The following is a 23,851-nucleotide window of genomic DNA, read 5'->3' on the forward strand; positions in this document are numbered from 1 at the left end:
GAGTCTCTTGTAGGCGGCATGGGTCTTGTAGTTTTCTCTGTTCCTGTCTTCTGTTGCTTTCTTCCCTTGTGGCTTGATGGTTCTCTTTGATGTTATGTTTGGATTTCTTTCTCTTGTGTGTTTTTGTGTGTGTGTGTGTGTGTGTGTGTTTGTGTGTGTGTGTATCTGCGCCACCGGGGCTGCCCGACCATGGGGTTTGTGTGTATATGTGGTTACTACTTTCACCTATAACATCTTATGTGTGTAATAGTCTATATTAAGTTGACCGTAGCTTAAGTTCAACCATTCTGAAAGCACTGCATTTATTACTCCCTTCATATTTCATGGTGTATTTTACATCTTTTTACTTCATGTCTTCTTTGACTAAATTATGTAGATATGATTGATTTTACTACTTTTGTGGTTCATTCTCCATACTGAGTAAGTGATCAGTTTACTAATTTTATTATGTTTGTATTTACCTGTAAATGTTATATTGAGTTTAACTTGTGCTCTTGTGTCTATTTGTGTCAAAGGCATTCAGTCCATTTCTTAGCATTTGACCAGCTCTTTTTCTGCTTGACCATGGTTTTTTTTTTTTTTTTTTAAGATTTTATTTTATTTACTCATGAGAGACACAGAGCAAGCGAGAGAGAGGCAGAGGGAGAAACAGCCTCCATGCAGGGAGCCCGATGCAGGACTCGATCCCGGGTCTCCAGGATCAGGCCCTGGGCCGTAGGCGGCGCCAAACCGCTGCGCCACCGCGGCTGCCCGACCATGGGGTTTGTTGAAAACAAAATCCTAAGGGGCATTTGGGTGGCTCAATGGTTAAGTGTCTGCATTTGGCTCAGGTCATGATCCTGGGGTCCTGTGATTGGGCTCCTCACATGGAGCCTGCTTTGGGCTCCTCACATGGAGCCTGTTTCTCCCTCTGCCTATATCTCTGCCTCTCTCTGTGTCTCTGATGAATAAATAAAAATTAAAAATCTTTTAAAAACAACAACAAAATCCCAGGATACTGTTCCTTTTTTTTTTTTTTTTAATTTTTTTTTCAGGATACTGTTCCTTTAAGAAGATGGGTTCCAGTAGACTTCCCAAAGATCATCAGCTGTGTTTTTGTTTTTGTCTTTTAAGATTTATTTATTCATGAGAGACACAGAGAGAGAGGCAGAGACACACAGGCAGAGAGAGAGGAAGGCACACTACAGGGAGCCTGATACAGGACTCGATCCCCAGACCCCATGATCATGCCCTGAGCTGAAGGCACATGCTCAACCATTGAGCCATCCAGGCATCCTGAAATTACAATGGTTTTAAGAGCTCTTTGCTAAGAACCAGGGACAAAGACCAAATATATATTTCTTATTATGCCAACAGGGGCCATAGTTTATTTCTTTCCTGAACTGTATGGCAAAAGTCTCTAACTGATCTTCCTTCTCCATCTTTTCCTCCCTACAGTTGGCATTGTTACCTTCCCACAGTGTCTCTGCTTTTTTCCCTCCCCATCTCCACTGCATACAGGACAAGGCCTAAAACTGCATCTTGGCATTCAAACCCCTTCCGGATTTGGTCTCAGTCTGTCCTTCAAGCTTTATTTCTTCTACTATTTTATGGTACACTATGCATCAAGCTCAACCTCAAATCATTTCCTTTTTGCCATTTGCCATTTGTTGTCAATAGTGGCAGACCCCAGTGTATGGCAAGAAAAAGGTGTTCCCATTTTAGTATTCTATGAGCTGACATAGGAATTGGTCTTGCAACAGTGGTTTGTTTATTGGAAGTTTCTGCAGAATGGCAACATTGTAATTTAAATCAACCCCTGGACATACATTAATTGGCAAGTTTAAATACATAATTATGTTTCCTTTTGCTAAAAAAAAAAAAACTTAGAAAATAGAGAAACCCACTGTGGACCAGACTTTAGACACCAGGCAAAGTGGCATTGGCTGTTGCTATTTGCTAATGTTGATTAATATCATGAATAGGCATAAGAAGAAAAAAAGCTAATGAGTAACATTTAAAGAAAGTGTTTAGGGGATCATTACTTTTTAAATTTATCTTTTCCTAGGACATTTGTTCATTATCTCTTTGGACCTAGCAAATGGCCACTTTCCTGATTGTAAAAGCAGGATGTGATATGTGTGCTCATGAGTGTTCGTGCTCATGAGTGCTGGTGCTTGGGCCTTTGTGTGTGCACTCAGTGTTTGGGTCAGCCTTTCTGACTACCGATCTCTATACCTCTACTTCTGTTGACTGATAACTGTTTTTGATTAGAAATCTTTATAAAATTTGTAAAGATCTAAGTGGGGAAGCATAGTGTCAACACTCTCTTCTCTAGAGTCTTTCATTTGGCTTGCTACAAAAGAGTGATCCTATTAATGTTATTTCTCAGATATGTTTGTTCCAGTGTTTAATGCTTTTTCTTTCCCCTGGAGATAAAATTGAGACTGAACTTTTTAGTGTTCCCTTCTAGCTCAGCCTCAGCTCTGTAAATGTCCCAGTAGAGAAAATACTGATACTGCTTGTTTGAAAATATGGCAAAATAGTTTTAGGTAATGAACAAACACCCTGTGTGTGTGGGTGTATGTGCCTATGCTTTTGTATGTCTTTGTGTGTGTGTGTGTGTGTGTGTGTGTGTGTGTGCGCGCGCACGTGCATGTGCACAGTGGTTGAATATATAAAGGTAATGGTCAGACCAGCTTTTGCTGTACTTTTTACTTAAATTATAGGGGTACTTTTTAAAAAGAAAGAGAATTCACATCGAGGTATGAGTAGAAACCTCATTTCTATAGTTTGTCTCTTCTAGAGCAAAGTATTTCCCAGTTTGGTTGGTTTATTGATGCTTTTTGAAGACCCAGTGTACATTGTGACTTTGTGCTCTATTACAGATGCTGTTGTAGAGGATGAACCTAAACAGGGCCTTTGAGTTTCAGAGCTTTAAAATGTTTTGGAATAAATAAAATATACATGATAAAATTAAAAGCAACTTTTGAGGAATGGATAAGCTTTAGAGAAATGGTGAGAAAAATGTGCTATTAGGGTGGCTGTTTTTGTATCAAAAAATGAGAGCATTGGGCTAAATGATCTAAAGGTCCTTCTTAGCACCGAAGGGCCTTTAGATCATTTCCTACTTTTCCCTCTGTGCAAAGAAATGTGCACAGAGGTAAAAGTATGCTTCATAAGCTTAGTGAAAAGAATGAGAATGTTTCTGGGAAAGCCAAAATCCCTTTCTTTTCATTTTTAGTATCATTTACAAGGCCTTTGACCATCATCTTACTTGATTCAAACATTTTTTTTTTTCAGATTTCATTTATTCATGAGAGACACAGAGAGAGGCAGAGACATAGGCAGAGGGAGAAGCAGGCTCCATGCAGGAAGTCGGATTTGGGACGCGATCCTGGAACTCCAGGATCATGCCCTGAACCAAAGGCGGATGCTCAACCACTGAGCCACGATTTCAAACATCCTGAAGAGGATATAGAACATGTTTTTTTTTTTTTTTTTTTTTTTTTTTACCCCTAATGTGTTGGGGAAGGCAATATTTAATTTAAAATACAATAACAATGAAAATTAGAAAAAAATCTATATTGTGTTGACACAATTATCAAGTATGCTTGAATATGTGGTAAGGCTTTGTTCCCTCACATTTTCGCTAGTAAAGGAGTTGCCTTCATTTTAGTCCTTCTGAAACTTCTAATATTAAGAGGTACCTTCTCAATTACTCTGAACAAAAAACTCCTGTTTTAGCCTGACCTCTGACAATGCTAGTTTTGATGCCTATAGAGATTTCTTGATAAAATCAGTAGAAAAAGAAAAATCTAACCCAGTTGTAGTGTTGGATATCATAAGCCTTTTCAAGATTATTTTAAAAAACAATTCTAGGCTGTAAGCATGATGTGTTCTGACTAAATTTTAAAAAGATCCCTCTGGCTGTTGAGTTGAGAATAATCTCTGGGGGCAGGAGTAGAAGTAAGGATACCTTTCTGTAATTCTGGTGAGAGACGCTGGTGGTGCTAGTGAAGTGTTGAGAAGTGGTCAGGTTGTGACAGTGGTTTGAAGATAGAGCCAATAGAATTTTTATCAGATTTGGGTATAGGGTATGAGAAGGAGATGAATCAAATATGTATTAAATGCTTTAGGGATCCCTGGGTGGCGCAGCGGTTTGGCGCCTGCCTTTGGCCCAGGGCGCGATCCTGGAGACCCGGGATCGAATCCCACATCAGGCTCCCGGTGCATGGAGCCTGCTTCTCCCTCCGCCTGTGTCTCTGCCTCTCTCTCTCTCTCTGTGACTATCATAAATAAATAAAAAATTAAAAAAAAAATGCTTTAAAGTCCAGCATATCCTATTCTCAATATTCCACATATGGGGACCTAGCAATTTCTCATTTAAAAATTTAGTTTAAGAAAATAATCACATTAAAAATAGAAAGATGTTTATATAAGAATCTTTATCATAGTGTTATTCATAGTCATGAAAGTTTAAACACAAGTAAATAATAATAGAGAATTGGCCAAATAAATGTTGGTAGACCTGTAAGCAGAAAGAGGGTTCCCCAGAAAAAGAAAGATACGACCTTGTGGTGCTAAGAGACCATTTTAAGCCCTCCTCCCCACCCCCACCATGATCTATGCCCCACTTGCCCAGCACACTTCTTGCAGAACTTTCTTAGAGGTCTGAATTACAGAGAAATGCAAAAAAATAAAAAAATAAATAAAAATCTAAGTAGTTAAGGTATTTGTTTAAAGACTTACTTATTTTAGAGCAGAAGTGGAAGTGGCAGAGAGAGGACAGAGAATCTCAAGCTGACTCCATGCTGAGCTCAGGGCTCGATCTCACAACTTGAGCCAAAACTAAGAGTGTGATGCTTAAGCAACTGTGCCATGCATGCACCGCAATAGTTAAGAATTTTAAGAAAACAAAGGGAATGTAAAAGTTAAGAGTCTCAGGCCAGAAAATGGCCTAGCTGTAACAGACAATAAATCAATGCTTAAAAATTCCAGTGCTGTTTCATAAACAAGCAAAGCCCTTTATTCCTTTCCTGAGATAAGGAGCCTAAAATCCCATCCAGTTTACATAGGCTCTCAGAGCATGTCCACAGACCCTTCCCCCTGTCCAGCAGTTACCTCTGCTTCATTATAATGTTAAAGTCTCCATCCTAGAAAGAGCACAAACTTCAATAACATAACAAAGGATGTATGGATAGGCCTGTTTTCTAAGTACAGGTGTGTAACCTTGTGGCTGCCTTTCTATATAATTACAGAGCTTCCCTTTCTGAATATTTGTCCTAACCCTAAAGAGAAGGAATCCACTCACCCCTGCTCCGGGATTCACTGGTTTGGAAGTTACTCTTCATGATCTCCTTATTTGCTGCAGTTTCCTTTGTGAGACGACTCCACTTGGTGTAGTCTTTACCTGTAACTCAGCAAGGAGCAAACTCACAGTTTGATTTTACAACCTTTCAGGAACACCTGGGTGGCTCAGCAGTTGAGCGTCTGCCTTCCGCTCAGGGCGTGATCCTGGCTCAGGGCATGATCCTGGGAGTCTTACTTCGGGCTCCCTGCATGGAGGCTACTTCTCCCTCTGCCTGTATGTCTCTCATGAATAAATAAATAAAATCTTAAAAAAAAAAACTTTCAGGGGGATCCCTGGGTGGCTCAGCAGTTTCGCGCCTGCCTTTGGCCCAGGGCGCGATCCTGGAGTCCCGGGATCAAGTCCTGCATCGGGCTCCTGGCATGGAGCCTGCTTCTCCCTCTGCTTGTCTCTCTCTCTCTCTCTCTCTATCATAAATAAATAAAAAAATAAATCTTAAAAAAAAACGTTCAGTAAAGTATTATGCAGCCATTAAAATGATGATTTTAGAAGTATATTTCTGGATACAGGAATATGTCAATATGTTTCCAGTTTTTGTCTTTTTATGTATTTTACTGAGGATTTGGGATATTTTAATGCAAAGTTATCAGATACTATTTATTGGTTGCTACTATAGTGACTTAATGGCTTCATCATGTTAGCTTTTGATTGGTGAATATTTTGTATCTGATATGTGCTTGGGGAAAATTTCAGAGAGGTTATCTGTTATCTTGTTTTTGTACAATTGAATTTTAAATTGTTGCTCAGGTAAGTTTTGGAAGAAGACTCGTTTATTTATCACATATTGAATTCTGACATGTATCAGAGGTTGGCAAGTTAAATGTAGTTTAAAATGCATAGAGTACTAAATTTTACCAAGCAGCTTTGCCATTTTACAGTGATTTCTTAGTGATTGCTGCTCTTCTCTCATACAACATGCATTATGCATCCTCTACCCCACAAACAGATGGAATATGCTAGAGGAATCATTTCTGTATAACTATTTAAAATGAAACCAACCATTATTAGAGTTAATTGCATCCCTTCTATTTGCTTCACTAAGTAAGTTTTATTTGCTTTGTTCAGACTTAACTGAATTTTTATTTCATCTCAGTGTTCATAAAATGGAAAACATGAGATAATTTTTCTAGGATCATTTCTCTGCTCCTCTTAGTAAAACTCATTATTTAATGTATTCCTATTATCACTGAATTTATCACTGCTAAATACTATTTGATCAGAAACATTAATTGGAAAATTTAGAGTTATAAACTCTGCCGTTTTGGGCCTTCATTCATCTGACTTAGCCATCCTTCATGTTTTCTCTCAAATTTCTCTTGACTTAATTTTTTTTAAAGATTATAATATAGTATGATATATAATAGTATAGTATTATTTTGGTGCATAGTTCTGTGAATTTTATTCTTCTTATTTTTAAAAGACATTTATTTATTTGAGAGAGAGAGGGAAGAAAAGAGAGCAGGGTGAAGGGGCAAAGGGAGAAGCAGGCTCTGAAGTGGGGCTCCATCCCAGGCCTCCAGGATCATAACCTGAGCTGAAGACAGATACTTAACTGACTGAGCCACCCAGGTGCCCAGTTCTCTGAATTTTAATATGTATATTGATTTGTGTAATGACTACCACACACAATCAGGACACAGAATAGTTCCATCATCCCAGAAAACTATTGTGTTATATCCCTTTAAAGTTAGTCTTCTGGCACCCAGTGATCTGTAGTGTTGCCTTTTTGAGAATATTTTATGAATAGAATTATTTTGAAATTGACTTCTTTCATTCGGTATACATAATGTCTTTGGGGTTCATCCAAGTTGTTGTTTTATTGCAGAGTAGTATTCCACCAATGGATTTACTACAGTATATCAGTTTTACACTTGAAGGACATTGTATTTTTATTTTTTGGTGGTTCTGAATAGAGCTGCTATAGATATATATGTGCAGGTTTTGTGTGAACATAGATTTCACTTCTCTAGGATAAATATTCAGGAAGGCAATTATGGTAAGTATATGTTTACTTTATTAGAATCTACCAAATACTTTTTCAAATGTATCATTGTGCATTCCCAGAAGTGTGTGAGAGTCCAGTTACTTCTCCTCAGCAGCACTTGGTATTGTCAGTGTTTTTTATTTCAGCCATTCTAGGAATGTGTGGTGTGGTGGTGGTGTTTTTCAAAAAATAATAATATTATTATTATTATTATTTTTTTTTTTTAAATATTTTATTTATTCATGAGAGACACACACAGAGAGAGAGGCAGAGACACAGGCAGAGGGAGAAGCAGGCTCCATGCAGGGAGCCCGACGTGGGACTCGATCCCGGGTCTCCAGGGTCAGGCCCTGGACTGAAGGCGGCGCTAAACCGCGGAGCCACCCAGGCTGCCCTAAAAATAATATTATTGAGATATAATCCACATGTCAAAAAATTCTCCACAATCTAGGTTTAGGACATTTTCATCACCTCAAAAAGAAACTATATAGTAGTCACTTTCATTTTCCCTTCTCTTTAGCTCCAGACAACTACTACTTTTTCTGTCTCTCCAGACTTGCCTATTTTGGACATTTCATATAAATGAATCACATAATATGTGATCATTTATGAGTTGCTTTTAATCAGCATAATGTTTTCAAGGTCTGTCTTCAATTGTATATTAGTATTTCACTCCTTTTATGGCTGGATAATACTCCTTTTGGATATACCATATTTTGTTTATCCATCTGTCAGTTGGTGGACATTTGGGTTGTTGCTGTTTTTTAGCTGTAATGATGCTGTGAGCATTAGTGTACAAGTTTTTCTATGAGCACATGTTTTTAATTCTCTTGGGTAGAATTGCTGGATCATATGTTAGTTCTACATTTAACCTTCTGAGGAACTGCTAAACTTTTCTAAAGTGGCTGCACCATTTTATAGTCCTACCCACCAGCATTATACGAGGGTTCCAATTTCTCCACATGTTCATCAACACTTGTTATTACCTTTTTTTTTTTTTTGTAGCCATCTAGTGGGTATGAAGTGGTTTGGATTTGCATTTTCCTGAAGTGTAATGATATTGAACATCTCATGTGCATGTTAACATGTGCATGTTAACTATTTGTATATCTTCTTTGGAGAATTTTCTATACACATTTTTTCCCCTTTTTTTATTGGGTTATTTGTGTTTTATTGTTGAATTGTAATAGCTCTTTATATATTCTGGCTGCAGGTCCCTTATCAGACATATGATTTGTAAATATTTTCTCCAATTTTTGATTTGTTTTTCACTTTCAGGATGGTGTTCTTTGAAGAACAAATGTTTTTAATTTTGATAATGTCTAATTTATCTGTTTTTAACTTGTCTGTAATACATTTTTTTGGTCTTTTATCTAAGATACCGTGGCCACAAAGATTTACACCCCCGTTTTCCTCTCAGTTTTATAGTTTTAGCTCTGATATTAGGTCTCTAGTTCACTTTGAGTAAAGTTTTGTGAGCAGGTATTCAACTTCATTCTTTTACATGTGGGTTATCCAGTTGCCCCAGCAACATTTGTAACAAAGGGTGCTCTTCCCTCACTTGGTTGTCTCAGTACCCTGTCAAAAATCAATTGACCACATCAAAAGATGCTCCACATCACTAATCATCAGGGAATTGTGTTGGACTGGCGAGACTGGGGATCTCAAAATGGCTTACCCAAGGCCAGCAACCTCCCAATAATGCCGCCTTGCCCCAACCCACCAACGCCACCTTGCCTTGCTGCCCTACCTAACTTAGCTTACAAAGACCTATAACCCTTGCCCTAATGGGAATGCCGCCCTGCCCCCATTCCCCCCCCTAAAAAAAACTCTTTATAAACCCGCCCTGCGGTTTGCCTGGGTGCCACTTCCCTGAAGCTCTCTGAGTCAGGGAACCTCGCCTGGGAGCGCTCCCCGTTAAAGCACTCTCGAACCTACCTCCTGGCTCTGCTGTCTTTAATTTTCTCTGCCAGTCATTAAAAGAAAACCTAACAAATTGCAAATCAAAACTACAATGAGATATCAGATATCATGTCACACCTGTCAGAATGGTTAAAATAAAAAATACAAGAAAACAACAAGTGTTGTTGACAATGTGGACAAAAAGGAACCCTGTGGATTGTTGGTAGGAATGCAAATTGGTACAGCCACTGTGGAAAACAGTGTGGAGGTTCCTCAAAAAGTTAAAAATAGAACTACCCTAGGACCCAGTAATCACATTACTGGATTAATCCCAAATTACAAAAACATCAATTCAAAGGGATATATGCACTCCTATGTTTATAGCAGTGATATTCACAGTAGCCAAGATACAGAGGCAGCCCAGTGGCCATTGATAGATGCAAATAAAGAAGTGGTGTATATATGTTTGTATATATCCATACAGTGGAATATTACTCAACCATAAAAAGAATGCAATTTTGCCATTTGCAACAACATGGATGGAGCTAGAGAGTATAATGCTAAGTGAAATAAATCAGAGAAAAATAGATACCACATGATTTCACTTGTATGTGTAATTTAAGAAACAAAACAAATGAACAAAGGAAAAAGAGAAACCAAGAAACAGACTCAACTACAGAGAACAAACTGATGGTCACCAGAGGGTGGGTGGGTGGGTGGGGAAGCGTGAAATAGGTGATGAGGATTAAAGACTACGCTTACCATGATGAGCACTGAGTAATGTGTAGAATGATTGAATCCCTGTATTGTACCCTTGAAACTAACATAACACTGTGTAAACTATACTGGAATTAAAGTTAAAAACTTAATTTAAGAAAGGGAAAGAAGGGGATCCCTGGGTGGCTCAGCGGTTTGGTGCCTGCCTTTGGCCCAGGGCGTGGTCCTAGAGTCCTGGGATCGAGTCCCATGTCGGGCTCCCAGCGTGGAGCCTGCTTTTCCCTCCTCCTGTGTCTCTGCCTCTTTCTCTCTCTCTCTATGTCTATCATAAATAAATAAATAAATCTTTAAAAAAAAAAAAAAAGGGAAAGAAAAGAAAACTCAATTGACCGTAAATGTAAGGGTATGTTTCTGGATTTGTAATGCTAGTCCATTCATTTGTATGCTTGTTTTTATGCCTGTACTACACTCTTTTCATTACTGTAGTTTATTATTATTTTTTAAATTTTAAATTTATTCATGAGAGTCACACAGAGAGAGACAGAGACATAGGCAGAGGGAGAAGCAGGTTCCATGCAGGCAGCCTGATGTGGGACTTGATCCCGGGACTCCAGGACCATGTCCTGAGCCACCTAGGCATCTCGCATTTCTGTAGCTTTGTAAGTTTTGAGATTGAGAATCGTAAATATTCTAGCACTGTTCTTTTTCAAGATGGTTTTGGCTAGAATGAGGTTGTATAAACCTAAAGAGGATTAAGTAACTCCCTGCTTAAAATCTTTAAATCAGTCACATCTGTTATAAAATTTCATATCCCTAAACTGATCCACAAGATTTACCAACTGACCCCTGCCCATCTTTCCAGTTTCATAATTCACTCACTTTTCCTCTTGTTCATTGCTTTAACCCTGCTCCCTGAAAGCTTTAAAATGCCTTTCCATTGCAGGACTTTTGCATATCCACTTACTTTTGCTTAGAATGCTCATCTCTTCACTTTACATAATTCCTATTCACTGTTCAGATCTCTACCTAAATGTCATTTTTTTTCCCTAAATATTTTATTTGTTTATTCATATGAGAGACACACAGAGAGGCAGAGTCACAGGCAGAGAGAAGCAGGCTTCATATGGAGAGCCTCATGCGGGAGTTGATCCCAGGACTCCGGGATCATGACCTGAGCTGAGGATAAATTCTCAACCACCGAGCCACCCAGGTGCCCCCTAAATGTCATTTTTTAAGATAGGCTGACTCTATTATTAAAAAAAATATTTGTTTTTCTTTTCCCACTTAGAAAAGTAACAAATGTTTATTATAGCAAGTTTAAAAAATAAAGAATGATGGCTATAAGGAAACCAGAGGATAAGCATTTATAATGTGGTAAGGACATCTGATACCAGGTTGTCATTTGATCCTTTGGTTCTTATTTTCTTTTTCTGTTTGAAAGCCTACAGAAGTATTTTCTTTACATTTAAAATTAAAGTATATTTGAAATTGCCAGAATGTATCTAGATTGGTTTATTGTCATTTATTTTGCTTGAAAATGTAGGTCCTCACATCTATAGATACATATTTTTCCATTTTAGCAATGTTTTCTTTGTGCTTGTAATATAGTTTTACTTTTTTCCATCAAAGAAAAGAGTAACCAAAATGTTGTTATTCTAGGGTTAATTCTTAGTTTTATATATATTATATAGTCCATTCTATATATTACTCTTTTCACTCTGTTTTCTTTTCTTACCACCTGCCCCCTTTTATTTATTTTTTTATAAATAAACATTTAAGATTTATTTTTTAAAAATTTTTATTATTTATTTATTTATTTATTCATGAAAGACAGAGAGAGGGAGAAGCAGGCTCTATGCAGGGAACCTGACATGGGACTTGATCCCGGGTCTCCAGGATCATGCCCTGGGCTGAAGGAGGCGCTAAACCGCTGAGCCACCCGGGCTGCCCTATCTATCTATTTATTTATTTATTTATTTATGATAGACATAGAGAGAGAGAGAGAGAGAGAGAGGCAGAGACAGGAGGAGGGAAAAGCAGGCTCCATGCCAGGAGCCCGATGCAGGACTCGATCCTGGGACTCCAGGATCGCACCCTGGGCCAAAGGCAGGCTCTAAAACCACTGAGCCACCCAGGGATCCCCTCACCTGCCCCCTTTTAAATTGAATACTGGTATAATAACATCTTAAGTGTGTCTTCTATATCATGGATACAGATTTCTGCATTGATATTTCAATGCTATGTTGCTACCAATGTTCATTTTTGCTTCTTTTTGAGAGAGAATGTAGGGGTGGGGGGAGAGGAGAGGGAGAGAGAATCTTAAGCCGGCTCTATACCCAAAGTGGAGCCAATGCAGGGCTTGATCTCACAAACCTAAGATCGTGACCTTAACTGAAATCGAGTCGGACACCTAACCGCCTGAGCTACCCAGGCACTCCACAAACAATGTTCTTAATCAGTGCTTTTTTCTTTGCAGTTTTTTCTTATTAAGCTGATCTTTTAATCTTAACCTATTCTCACTTTGTGGTTCTTTGTTGCAGCTTTTACAGTACATTGGCTGGCACAGTAATACATGTTGAAATATGCAACTAAAGGAATTAATACATGAGTAAACAAAAACCAAATCTTGGTATATCCTACTAAGATGATCAAAATATTTTTCTAGGAAAGCATTCTTTATTTTTATTTATTTATTTATTTTTTAAAGATTTTATTTATTTATTCATAGAGACAGAGAGAGAGAGAGAGAGAGGCAGAGACACAGGCAGGGAGAAGCAGGCTCCATGTGGGGAGTCTGATGCGGGACTCGATCCTGGGACTCCAGGATCACGACCTCGGCTGCAGGCGGCACTAAACCACTGCACCACCGGGGCTGCCCAGGAAAGCATTCTTTAAAAAAAAAAACTCAAATCCGAGAACCCCAGTTGTGTTGAGGTATAACTTACATACCATAAGATTTCCCATTGTATGTGTCCAATTCAGTGATTTTTTTAAAGTATATTTTATAGAGTAACTATCACAACAGTCCAGTTTTAAACATTTCCATTACTGCAAAAAGTCACTGCATGCCTATTTATCATTAAATTCCTGCTTCCACATCCTGCTTTCTATCTCTATAAATTTGCCTTGTATGGACATTCCATATAAATGTATGCTGATGCAGCTGCTCAGATATACACACACATACACACAATTGTTTCCATTTTTAAGCATGGCTTTCTAGGGGTTGCCTTCCTGTCAGCATAGCTTAGTGGACAGTGTTTGTGCTCAAACATCTAAGGCAGTACAACTTTTCATCTGCCAGTGGATCTACATGTGCGTAGGGGAGCACATTCAAAGTTCAGGGCATTTTAAAAATCCACACTGGCATTTATTTTCATTCCTTTCATGTCTTCTTTTTGCCTCCATGTACCTCTGAGATGGCAGTGAGCTTGCCAATCATGACTACAGCCTGAGACTGCTAGAGCTGTTCATCCTCCTTGCTCACCTGCCACCTGGAACATCGTTTATACTAAAAGCACAGCTGAGCATGTGTGCTATTCATCACTCAAAAATGAGTGAGCTCCCTTTGATCTTGGCAGCAAAGCCACCAGTCTTCATAGTTTGTCCTGTCTTGCCTTGCTCTGCAGAACCTCTGTCTTGCTGAGTGGGTGGATGGTGGAGTAGAAATAGTCTTGGGCAAGAATGCCACAGACTCTCATTGTTCTTACTCAACATTTAGAAGTTTTTCAAACATAAATGTCACTTAGATTGTATTCCTTTGGTTGATTTCCAGAGGACTGACAGGGTTTTTGTGTGTGTGTATGTGTCACTTTCATCCTGCTTTGTTTTTGAGAAGAATTTGCATACTTTCTCACTAGTCCATAGCTTAGTGTTCTGCCTCTTAGAAGGTATTTGTTTTTTAACATAGCAAATCATTTCCCCAGGTAGACTTACTATGAGTCAGGAGACATAAAGAAGGGAGAATTTTTAAGGAATTAGCTCATATGATTGAGGTGCTGGCACTTTTAAAATCCATAGAACAGTTTAGCAGGTTAATGTTAATTTAACCTTGAGTCCAAATTCTGCAGGGTAGAAGCCTGGAAATTCAGATAGTTTCTGTGTTGCTGTCTTGAAAATCATTCCTTTTTCTTCAGGAAACCTGTCTTTTCTCTTAAGGACTTCAGTTGTTGAATGAGGCCCACTCATATTATGGAGAGTAATCTGCTTTAATCAGAGTCTGTTTGTTTGTTTATTAATCATATCTAAAAAATGCCTTTACAGCAACATCTAGACCAAACTAGCGTTTGGTGTTTGACTAAACACTGGGCACGATAGCCCAGCCAAGTTGACACATCAAATTAGCCATCCCACCTCCCCATGTGCTCTCCAATCTGAGGCGCTGGCTTCATTTGGTACCCCCAAACATACCCTCAAGGATACTTTTTTTAGTCTAGGTGTAGTCTGACTGCTGTCTGCTTTGTAATATGTATCCTTGCTCTAGCTAAACTAGTGTGTTCATAATATGTGTGTTTTACATACACATATACTAGGTATATTTTACATAGTGTATATATGTTTTACATGCATGCCCTTGCTTCTACATCTACATCTTTGGGTATAGTGTATCTTCAGGTTAGAAAACTCTGTGTCTAAATCTTATCTGTCCTTCTGAAAGCTAGCTCTCTCTGTCTCTCTCTCTCTCTCTCTCTCTCACACACACACACACACACACACACAAAATTGTCTTCACACTATTTACCAGCTCTCCTGAATTACTTCTTGTCATCTAAATGTGCTGCGTTCTATTATGTCATTGTGTTTTGGCACACAAGTTCCTGCTACTTAGAGTACCTTTCCCTCTTATTTTTCTGTAAGGCTTTTATAGCTTTCTCTGGTAGACTTATGTGTTTCTTTTCATTATACTTTCATTGTCCTGTTGGCTTATTTCTACTAAGGCACTGATTGCATTTTGTCATTGTTTGCATATCTGTCTGTCCAGGAGACTTTGTTTCCTGAGAGCAGAGGTCACTGCACTGCTATCTTTTTCAAAGCATATCTTTAGCCAAGCCCAAGTATCTGGCCTATAGTATCTAAGTAAATACTTTGTGGGATAAATAAACTGAATCATTGTTAAAGTTTTGGAAGTGGGCAGCCCGGGTGGTGCAGCGGTTTAGCACTGCCTGCAGCCCGGGGTGTGATCCTGGAGACCTGGGATCGAGTCCCACATCGGGCTTCCTGCATGGAGCCTGCTTCTCCCTCTGCCTGTGTCTCTGCCTCTTTCTCGCTCTCTCTGAATGAATGAATGAATGAATGAATGAATAAATAAATAAATCTTTAAAAAATACAATAAAATAAAGTTTTAGAAGTTGTGTATTTCTTCTGTAATTTCTCTTTAGAGTAGATTGTGGAAATAATGACTTCTTAGGGGTGAAGCAAATCTAAATATCAGAGATGAGCCTTGGGTTAAACTCCAAACATACTTAGGCATATTAAGTATTTGCATGATTCGCTGACAGAAATAGTTTTATTTTTCCATTTTGTTCGGAGGTAGCTTCAGAGTTGTTACATTAAGAAAAGCCATTTCTGATTAGAAATGATTTATCTTTGCTTGCATTTGAGTATACTTGTGTTCTAAGAATATCACAGCATTTAAGACTGCTTCAGCTTCCTTCTCACTAAAATGTAATGGTGATCATTGATGACTAATTTATATAAACAATCTTTTTTTTTTTTAAACAATCCTGATGTGATGATAAAATAACTTTTTCCTTTTCCCATTAGATGTTGATCTTCTTTCTGCAGTAGAATCTCCATGGCCTGAATATTTTCTGAAAATTATTTTGAGCAGACTATCTGTTTAATAACAAGATAACCACATCAAGATGGTTGGAAAGCTGAAGCAGAACTTACTATTGGCATGTCTGGTGATTAGTTCTGTGACTGTGTTTTACTTGGGCCAACACGCCATGGAATGTCATCACCGAATAGAAGAACGAAGCCAGCCCCTCAGATCGGAGAGCACAAAGACCACTGTGCGAACTGGCCTGGACATCAAAGCCAATAAAACCTTTGCCTATCACAAAGATATGCCTTTAATATTTATTGGAGGTGTGCCTCGGAGTGGAACCACACTCATGAGGGCCATGCTAGATGCACACCCCGATATTCGCTGTGGAGAGGAAACCAGGGTCATTCCCCGAATCCTGGCCCTGAAACAGATGTGGTCACGGTCAAGTAAAGAGAAAATACGTTTGGATGAGGCTGGTGTCACCGATGAAGTGCTAGATTCTGCCATGCAAGCCTTCCTACTAGAAATTATTGTGAAGCATGGGGAGCCAGCTCCTTATTTATGTAATAAGGATCCCTTTGCCCTGAAATCCTTAACTTACCTTGCTAGGTTATTCCCCAATGCCAAATTTCTCCTGATGGTCCGAGATGGCCGGGCATCGGTACATTCAATGATTTCTCGGAAAGTTACTATAGCTGGGTTTGACCTGAACAGCTATCGAGACTGTTTGACCAAGTGGAATCGTGCCATAGAGACCATGTATAACCAATGTATGGAGGTTGGTTATAAAAAATGCATGTTAGTTCACTATGAACAACTTGTCTTGCATCCTGAACGATGGATGAGAACGCTCTTGAAATTCCTTCATATTCCATGGAACCACTCAGTGTTACACCATGAGGAGATGATTGGGAAAGCTGGAGGAGTATCTCTGTCAAAGTGAGTAGATACTATTTTTCCCCCCTACATAAAGGTATGTGCGTAAACTACAGGTCTTTTTTGGGAAGAGATGTGGCTTCATCAGTAAGTTTTTAAAAAAATTCTCTAGCCAGTTCATTTATTTAATTCATTTGTATGTTTATGAATTGTGGTCCTTTTTATCTTTTTGATGGAAACACACCCAATTTATAGCAGTGAAAGGTCTTTTTTCACAGATGTCAGGTTTTAAGGTCTATCATTCAATTTTAGTGACTCCTGATTTCTAACTTCTAGATATTTTTCTAGATAAGGATATTTGACTTTTGTGTGAATTAAAGTTAATATGAGGAGAAATATCTAACATGTTGGTGAATAAGTAGTGAATTCTAAGCATTTAGGAATTTTTAATGATAGAGAAAAATAAAGACTAAGATGATCTAACCTAGTCCCTTCATTTTACAGATAGGAAGACTCAATCAGAAAGTAAAAATGATTTACTCAAATTTAGATGGAAAGGCCAGAATTAGAATCCATGCCTTGGTCTCAGTGGGCTACTGCTGTTTTCCATGGCATTTTATAACATGTGGTACTTCTTTTGTCATCTGATGGATCTTGGTTTTTACAAAAGGGTAGAGAACTCCACAATTGGAAGCTTAATCTGTAATCCACACAGGAATTTCCTTAGATTCAAATACTTCTAAAACTATTGCATTTTTTCCCTTTCTTACGAAGTGTTGACTAGGGTACCCTGACTTGATCTGACACTTTGATTTGATGACTTATGTACCTTGAATAAGGATATAAACATAAAACTACTGTTGGGATGCCTGGGTGGCTCAGCGGTTGAGCATCTGCTTTTGGCTCAGGGCGTGATCCCACGGTGCTGGGATCGAGTCCCACATCAGGCTCCCTGCGTGGAGCCTGCTTCTCCCTCTGCCTATGTCTCTGCCTGCCTCTCTCTCTGTGTCTCTCATGAATAAATAAATAAAATCTTTAAAAAAAGAAAGAAAGAAACTACTGTTAAATTCAGGTAATATCTTCTTATGGGGAAAAGTTAGTCTAAGTTTTATTTTCTTTTTCCATTTATAAGAGTAATATGTATCCCCTGTAAAAACAACAACAACAACAACAACAAACAAAAGAAAAGAAAAAACAGTGTACTTGACACTGTTCGTATAGTGTACTGTTTGTACCCTGCTTCCTTCTATCAAGGGATGTCTTCTTGATTTCTTTTTTCAATGTTTAGAACTTGTACAGTGAGTATTGATTCCTGATATAGATAATTTGAAAAGGACAGCTGCATTTCTATACTTAGCTTACAGGTATTGATTATAAATTATTAATGTATTATCACTCTGCTGGCTCTGGGTTATTTTAATTAATTCAAAGAGAATTATAGCCCTAGCTACTCTCATCACAGTTAATTGTTTTTTTCCAGATAATAGACCATAACTAATTTCTAATCCTAGGTAAGCATTTCACTCTATGTGTTTATATAGAGTTGGCCCACAGATTCTGATGTTAATTCCTTCTAGTAGTATAAAATAAGCCTGTTAGACCCCACAACCCCACCCCCACCCCCAGTCTCTCCAAGTAGGGATTAAGGAGATATGTTCAAGGTAAATTTTGGTGGAAATCAGGAAAAGGTCATTTTACATATATAATTACTATGTTTAAGGCAAACATGAAGACTGAGGAAATTCATAGAAATTACAAATAAATGAATTTTAGAAGGGGAAGAGATATTACTTAGGTTTTAGGATACTTAGGTTTAGAATGGAGACCTAGTGAGGTTTCATGCTTTGTCAAGAATCACATGTAGCAGAACCATGACTAGAACTTTCAATGCTTATTCCAAGATTCTTGCTATTATATGAGCTTTTTAAAATTAAGGCATACCTATAAGTAAATGCACAGATATTCAGCGTACAATTTGATGAATGTTTACATCTATATACACTAGTATAATCACCATCCACATAAAAATACAGAAAATTACCAGCACCCAGGAAGCTACTTTATGCTGCTTCTCATTTAACATCTTTCTCAAACCAAAAGTAACCACTGTCCTGACCTCTATCACCAGAGGGGCTATGACATCATATATGAAGTTCAGAAACAGTCTTGCTTGCTTTTGAACTTCATATACATGTAAGCATGCCTATTTACTATTTTTTGCCTGGCTTCTTCCATTTAACATTAGATTTACCCATAACGTTGTAAATAGCAGCAGTTGATTCTTTTTCATAAGTATGTAATATTCCAGTATATAAATAAAACACAATTTATCCATTGTTTCATTGGTGGACATTTGATGTTTCTGGTTTGGGGCTATTGGATAAAGTTGGTAAGATCATTCCTGTATATTACTGTTAGTGGACAGAGCATTAATTTCTCTTGGGTATATACTAATGAGTAGAATCACTGGATCATAAGATATGTATCTTTATATGTCTTTAACAGATACTTGTTTTCCACAGTGTCTGTACCATTAATGTATGGCTATACCATATAGGAACGTGTTCTAGCTGGTTTGCATCTTTGCCAACATTAGGTATTTAGAGTCCTTTTAATTTTGGGGTGGGTGTAAGTATGTTTTTAAACCTAAAAACAAAACAAAATAACATTTGAACTCTTTTTTGAAATAGATCTTCCCAGAGCTACATTGTTTGAGGCAGGTCTAATTTAGGCTGTACTGCCTCTTTTAAGACTGAGTCCCTGCTCTCAAAAAGAGTTAATTGGGAGATAAAGAGAGAAACATGGAATTATTCCATCAAAAAGTACCCAGTTGTAAGTTTTCCATGTTAGTTGAGAGTCGTGACATAAGGTTTTCATGGCCCAGAGTCAATCATCCTGTGTGGTGTGCCTTCCTATGAACATTTTTATTTTGGGAAAATTGTTTAAAATAAGTATTTTAACACTAATTGTGGCATTATTTAGTACTAAAATACTGAAAATATTTAGGCAGTTTTGAAGGCTTGAAGATATCACCAGATAGCTCAGGATCATATGCAGAAATTATTGAAGATAGTGATTAAGAAAGTTGTCACAGTTCTCCTTGCCCTATTTTGTTAACTATGAAAATTAAACTTTGCTTTGCTTAGGAAATTCCAGTTATTTTCAGTCAAAGAGGTGCCTCTTGCCTTCCTAGTCAGTTCAGTTATAGTAGGAGCATAAGGTAATCACTTGCTAGCATATGTAAGCAAATTCTTTATGAAAGAATTTGGTAGAAGAAAGCATTCTTTCATTCCGGGGTGGCCTTGATTAGACTACTGTGTATAAGCTAGGCTTTTTTTTTTTTTAAACTGAAAATAAAAGCAAAGTATTTAATGAGTGGGGAAGGGATGAAAACAGATTGCTTTGGCTGGCTAAATTTAGCTCTGCATTAAGGTACAGCTATAGAGTTTTATGTACAGTACTCTTGATGCTTTTAGTTAGTCATTTCAAGTTCAGTAGTAGAACTAGTTTCTCCAGTGATTGATGTTGTAATTTTGATGTTTTGAATACTGTGTTCTGTTTTAATAAATTATTCACCTATACTGTTCAACTTCTTACTAAATTGAGCTGTACTCTTGAATACAATGGCTCCAAAAAATGATATAGGACTCACTGAGCTCTTTATTTCTTTCAGACTAATAGCGTAGAAAAAAATTGAGGCATTTCTTTTTGCCTTTATCTTTCAAGAAATGTTTGCATAGAAATGAGGGGGAGTGTGTTTTAAGGAAAACATCCCATACAAATAGGTGGATTCTAGAAGAATTCTCCAAATGATTGAAAAAGCAGTAGAATTTTGCTGATTAGAGAATGGTATCTACTACTTGAGTCTGCTTCTCAAATAATTTGAGTACGAAATGGAAAAAATAAAGTTTGAGGCTATTTACATTAACTTTGTCTCATGAATTGTGGAATTTTTGTGGAATTTGAGTCATTTCCATCTGGGAACATTCAGGAAGTTACTGGAGTATATGGCATTGCTCCTGCTTTTAAACTCATTAAGGTACTGTGAAATTGCCTAGAACAAGTAAAAATCTTCAATAACAATAACAAAAAAGTATACCAATGTATACTTAAGAATGACTTAAATAAAGCTATAAACCTAGGATCAGTAAACAAGTTTACTAGGTGAAAAGAGCACTATAACACTAATGGTAACCCTTAAACAGAAGCAAGTACAAGAATCACAACTACAGTTCAGAGAGAAGTTATCTGCCCTTGGGGTAGAAAAAAGATATACACCTATTAAACACGAATAGGTTAGAAGGAAAAATATAGTAGCAGTGGCAAGTACAAGAGACCAGATAAGAATACAAAAATTAACGCTCTGAAGCTTCTAGTAAGTAAAACAGAGAGAAAACTAGAAATCAGATCCAGAACAAAGAAAGTATTAAATAACAAAAATATAACTGAGTACATTTTAAAGATCTAATTGGCTTTATTAATTCATGAATTAGGCAGTATCCCATCCAGCAAGTAGAGGGAGAGCCCCAAAGGACTACAGAAAACGGAAGATTTTTAAGGGTAGAGAATTAGTGGAACAAAAGGAAATTATTAGCAAAGAAACCTTTGTTTTAGGCAGGATTGCTCTCCTAAGGGGAATGGAAGGAGTCTATCAGTAAATTTGCTAGTGCTGACTAGGAAATTCCCATGTTGACTGGTTAAAGGTTATATTTCAGGGAGTGGAATCTAGTCTGGAAATTTAAAAATTTTATAATATCTTATAGAATTAACAGAAGGATATAACAAAATATCCACTTGAAAATTTTCTGAAATTTAAGGATAGCGAGAATATTATGAGCAAGTTAAGAGAAAGGCGATATTCATGCAAATTATCATCTCTACAGTGTATAAAATTAATAGCATGCAAATTAGGATTATCTGAGCTCTACTAGACTAGCTTAGATTAAAATATCCCAGAAGAATTTTATAAATATTGCCTTTTTTGTTTTTGAAAAATTGTTTTGGGTTACTTATCCTTGTGAACATTGTAATTCTTGCTTCATAAACCTGGTTGTTAATCAGATATTGCCTAAGAGTGATGCTTTTGTAGTTGTGGAAATCACTGTTCTTCTATTACAAATTATAAGTAGCTGAGAACCCTTAGCTGGAGAAGGGTAATTGAATAAACAAGGTAAGAGGAGAGGAAAAATTGTATTTCAGAATGTGTTAGTGAAGAATGAGAAGAAGCAGAACAAGAACATAAATTAATAAAGCACAGTTTATACTTTTCTTAAAGAAGATGGCATCTGATGGCAAAAAAAAAACAGAACCTGGGTGTTAGATCATTTATTAATTTAGATCAGCTATCTGCAAAAAAAATAAAGACCCAAAATAAGCATGGTTTTAAACAAAATGGTGGCTGCTGTGTAAAAGAAAGCCGACCAAGCCTAGTTTAGAAGCTTTGCGGTCATCTAGCATTTAGGCTGCTTCCAGTTTCTGGCTCCCATCAGCCCCGTGGTCTAAGATGGAGCTCCAGTCATATCATCTATGTCCTAAGTGCAGGGTCGGGTTAGTCTGGACATTTAATATATTTTTAGGACATTTCCCATGAATTTCCTTCATTCTCTTATACTCCAGGTAGCCCTTCCTGCATTCTGCTGGCTATACCTTAGTCTAATATCCATATATAAAAGGCTAGGAAAGGAAATCTTTATTCTAAGTGACCATGTGTCCAACTGAGAATTGATGTTTCTTTTACTAAGAGGTATATATAGGCTGGATATTGGGATAAGCAGATAGCAGTCTCTGCTACTTCACTGAGTACACACTGTGTACTTTACATACTGTAAAGTCTCTGTCCTAAAGGTACACATGATCTAATGGAAGGCATAGATTTATATGCAATACAATGTTAAGTATTATGGGAAACCAAGAAGAGGTAATCTAGGGTGTTCAGGAAGGCCTTCCTGGACAACGTGATATCAAACTGAGGAATAGAGCAGTGTTTTTTCACCTTGGCACTATTGACATTTTGGGCCAGATAATTCTTTGTTGTGGGGGCTGTCCTGTACGTTATGGAATGCTTAGCAGCATCCTTGGCTCTATAGATGCCAGTAGCAAATACCCTCCCCACTCCTGTGACAAAATGCTTCCATTTGAGATGGCCAAATGCTCTCTCCCCTCCTGTTGAGAATCTGTTTTGTTTTCAAAGGAAATACATTGACAGGGTGCCTGCGTGGCTCAGTCGTTGATTAAGCATCTGATTCTTGATTTCAGCTCAGGTCTTGATCTCAGGATGCTGAGATCAGGCCGCCGCACCCCCCCCCCCCCCAATCAGGCTCTGCACTCAGCAAGGAGTCTGCTTGAGAGTCTCTCTTCCTCTACCTTTGCCCCTCTCCTCCACATGCTGACTCTCTCTAAAATAAATCTTAAAAAAAAAAAGTTAGAAAAAATTGATTATCACATCCTCCAAAATTTATAGAAATGGTAAAGTAGGGACCTGCCAAAAGGAGTGAATCTTGAATCCTGTAAGCCTCTTGGTTGGTCCTTTTAATTCATGATGTAAATTCAGGGGAGTCAACCAATAAATTGTCTTCTTTTGCTTATAAAAAGCTGGGCCATAGTTAGATTTTCTTCTAGCCTGAAACAAAAGGTTATTCTAAATTCCAAAGAAAGAAAAAAATAAATAAATTCCAAAGAAAGGGTAACACCCTTACCAGGTGGCCTGAGAGATAAAGATGAAGGCATTATCTTTCCATGCCAGGGGCAGAGGAAAGGAGAAAGGATTTCATGTTCTGTTAATGTAGGCAGCAGTCTTGATCCATCGTCTTGGGCAGAAGCAGTCTGCCTTAACATAGGATACTTCTCTTTGTCATAATTTTTTTATTAAGATTTTATTTATTTATTCCTGAGAGACAGAGAGAGACAGAGAGAGAGAGGCAGAGACACGGGTAGAGGGAGAAGCAGGCTCCACGCAGGGAGCCCGACGTGGGACTCCGATCCTGGGTCTCCAGGATCAGGCCTCGGACTGAAGGCGGCGCTAAACCGCTGAGCCACCTGGGCTGCCCAGTTTGCAGTTTTTGATAAGGTTTGTATGAGCTGCCCAGTGAAGTGGAGGCCTCAACCCCTGGAGATTATATCCCAAGTTATATCCCAAGTGGGAAACACATTTTTTTAACAGTTTTGTTTTTATTTCCCCTCACTGTGAAGGCATCAGCCTGTGGCAGGGAAAGGTTTTAACCCATCTGGAAAACATACACACAATAACAAGGAC

At 37.9% G+C, this 23,851-nt stretch overlaps 1 protein-coding gene across 3 annotated transcripts in view; it reads left to right on the plus strand.

Moving 5' to 3' along the window:
- TPST1 (tyrosylprotein sulfotransferase 1) overlaps positions 1–23,851 on the plus strand; it is a 137,877-nt gene that overhangs the window by 26,288 nt on the left and 87,738 nt on the right. For all 3 annotated transcript variants that reach the window (XM_072752759.1, XM_072752757.1, XM_072752758.1), the window contains one exon: positions 15,717–16,662. In XM_072752759.1, coding sequence (XP_072608860.1) covers positions 15,818–16,662 — 845 coding nt within the window. In that variant the 5' untranslated portion in view covers positions 15,717–15,817. The remainder of the gene's footprint in view (positions 1–15,716; positions 16,663–23,851) is intronic.

The sequence above is a fragment of the Vulpes vulpes genome, chromosome 3 (assembly GCF_048418805.1).
Source record: "Vulpes vulpes isolate BD-2025 chromosome 3, VulVul3, whole genome shotgun sequence".
Lineage (NCBI taxonomy): Eukaryota > Metazoa > Chordata > Mammalia > Carnivora > Canidae > Vulpes > Vulpes vulpes.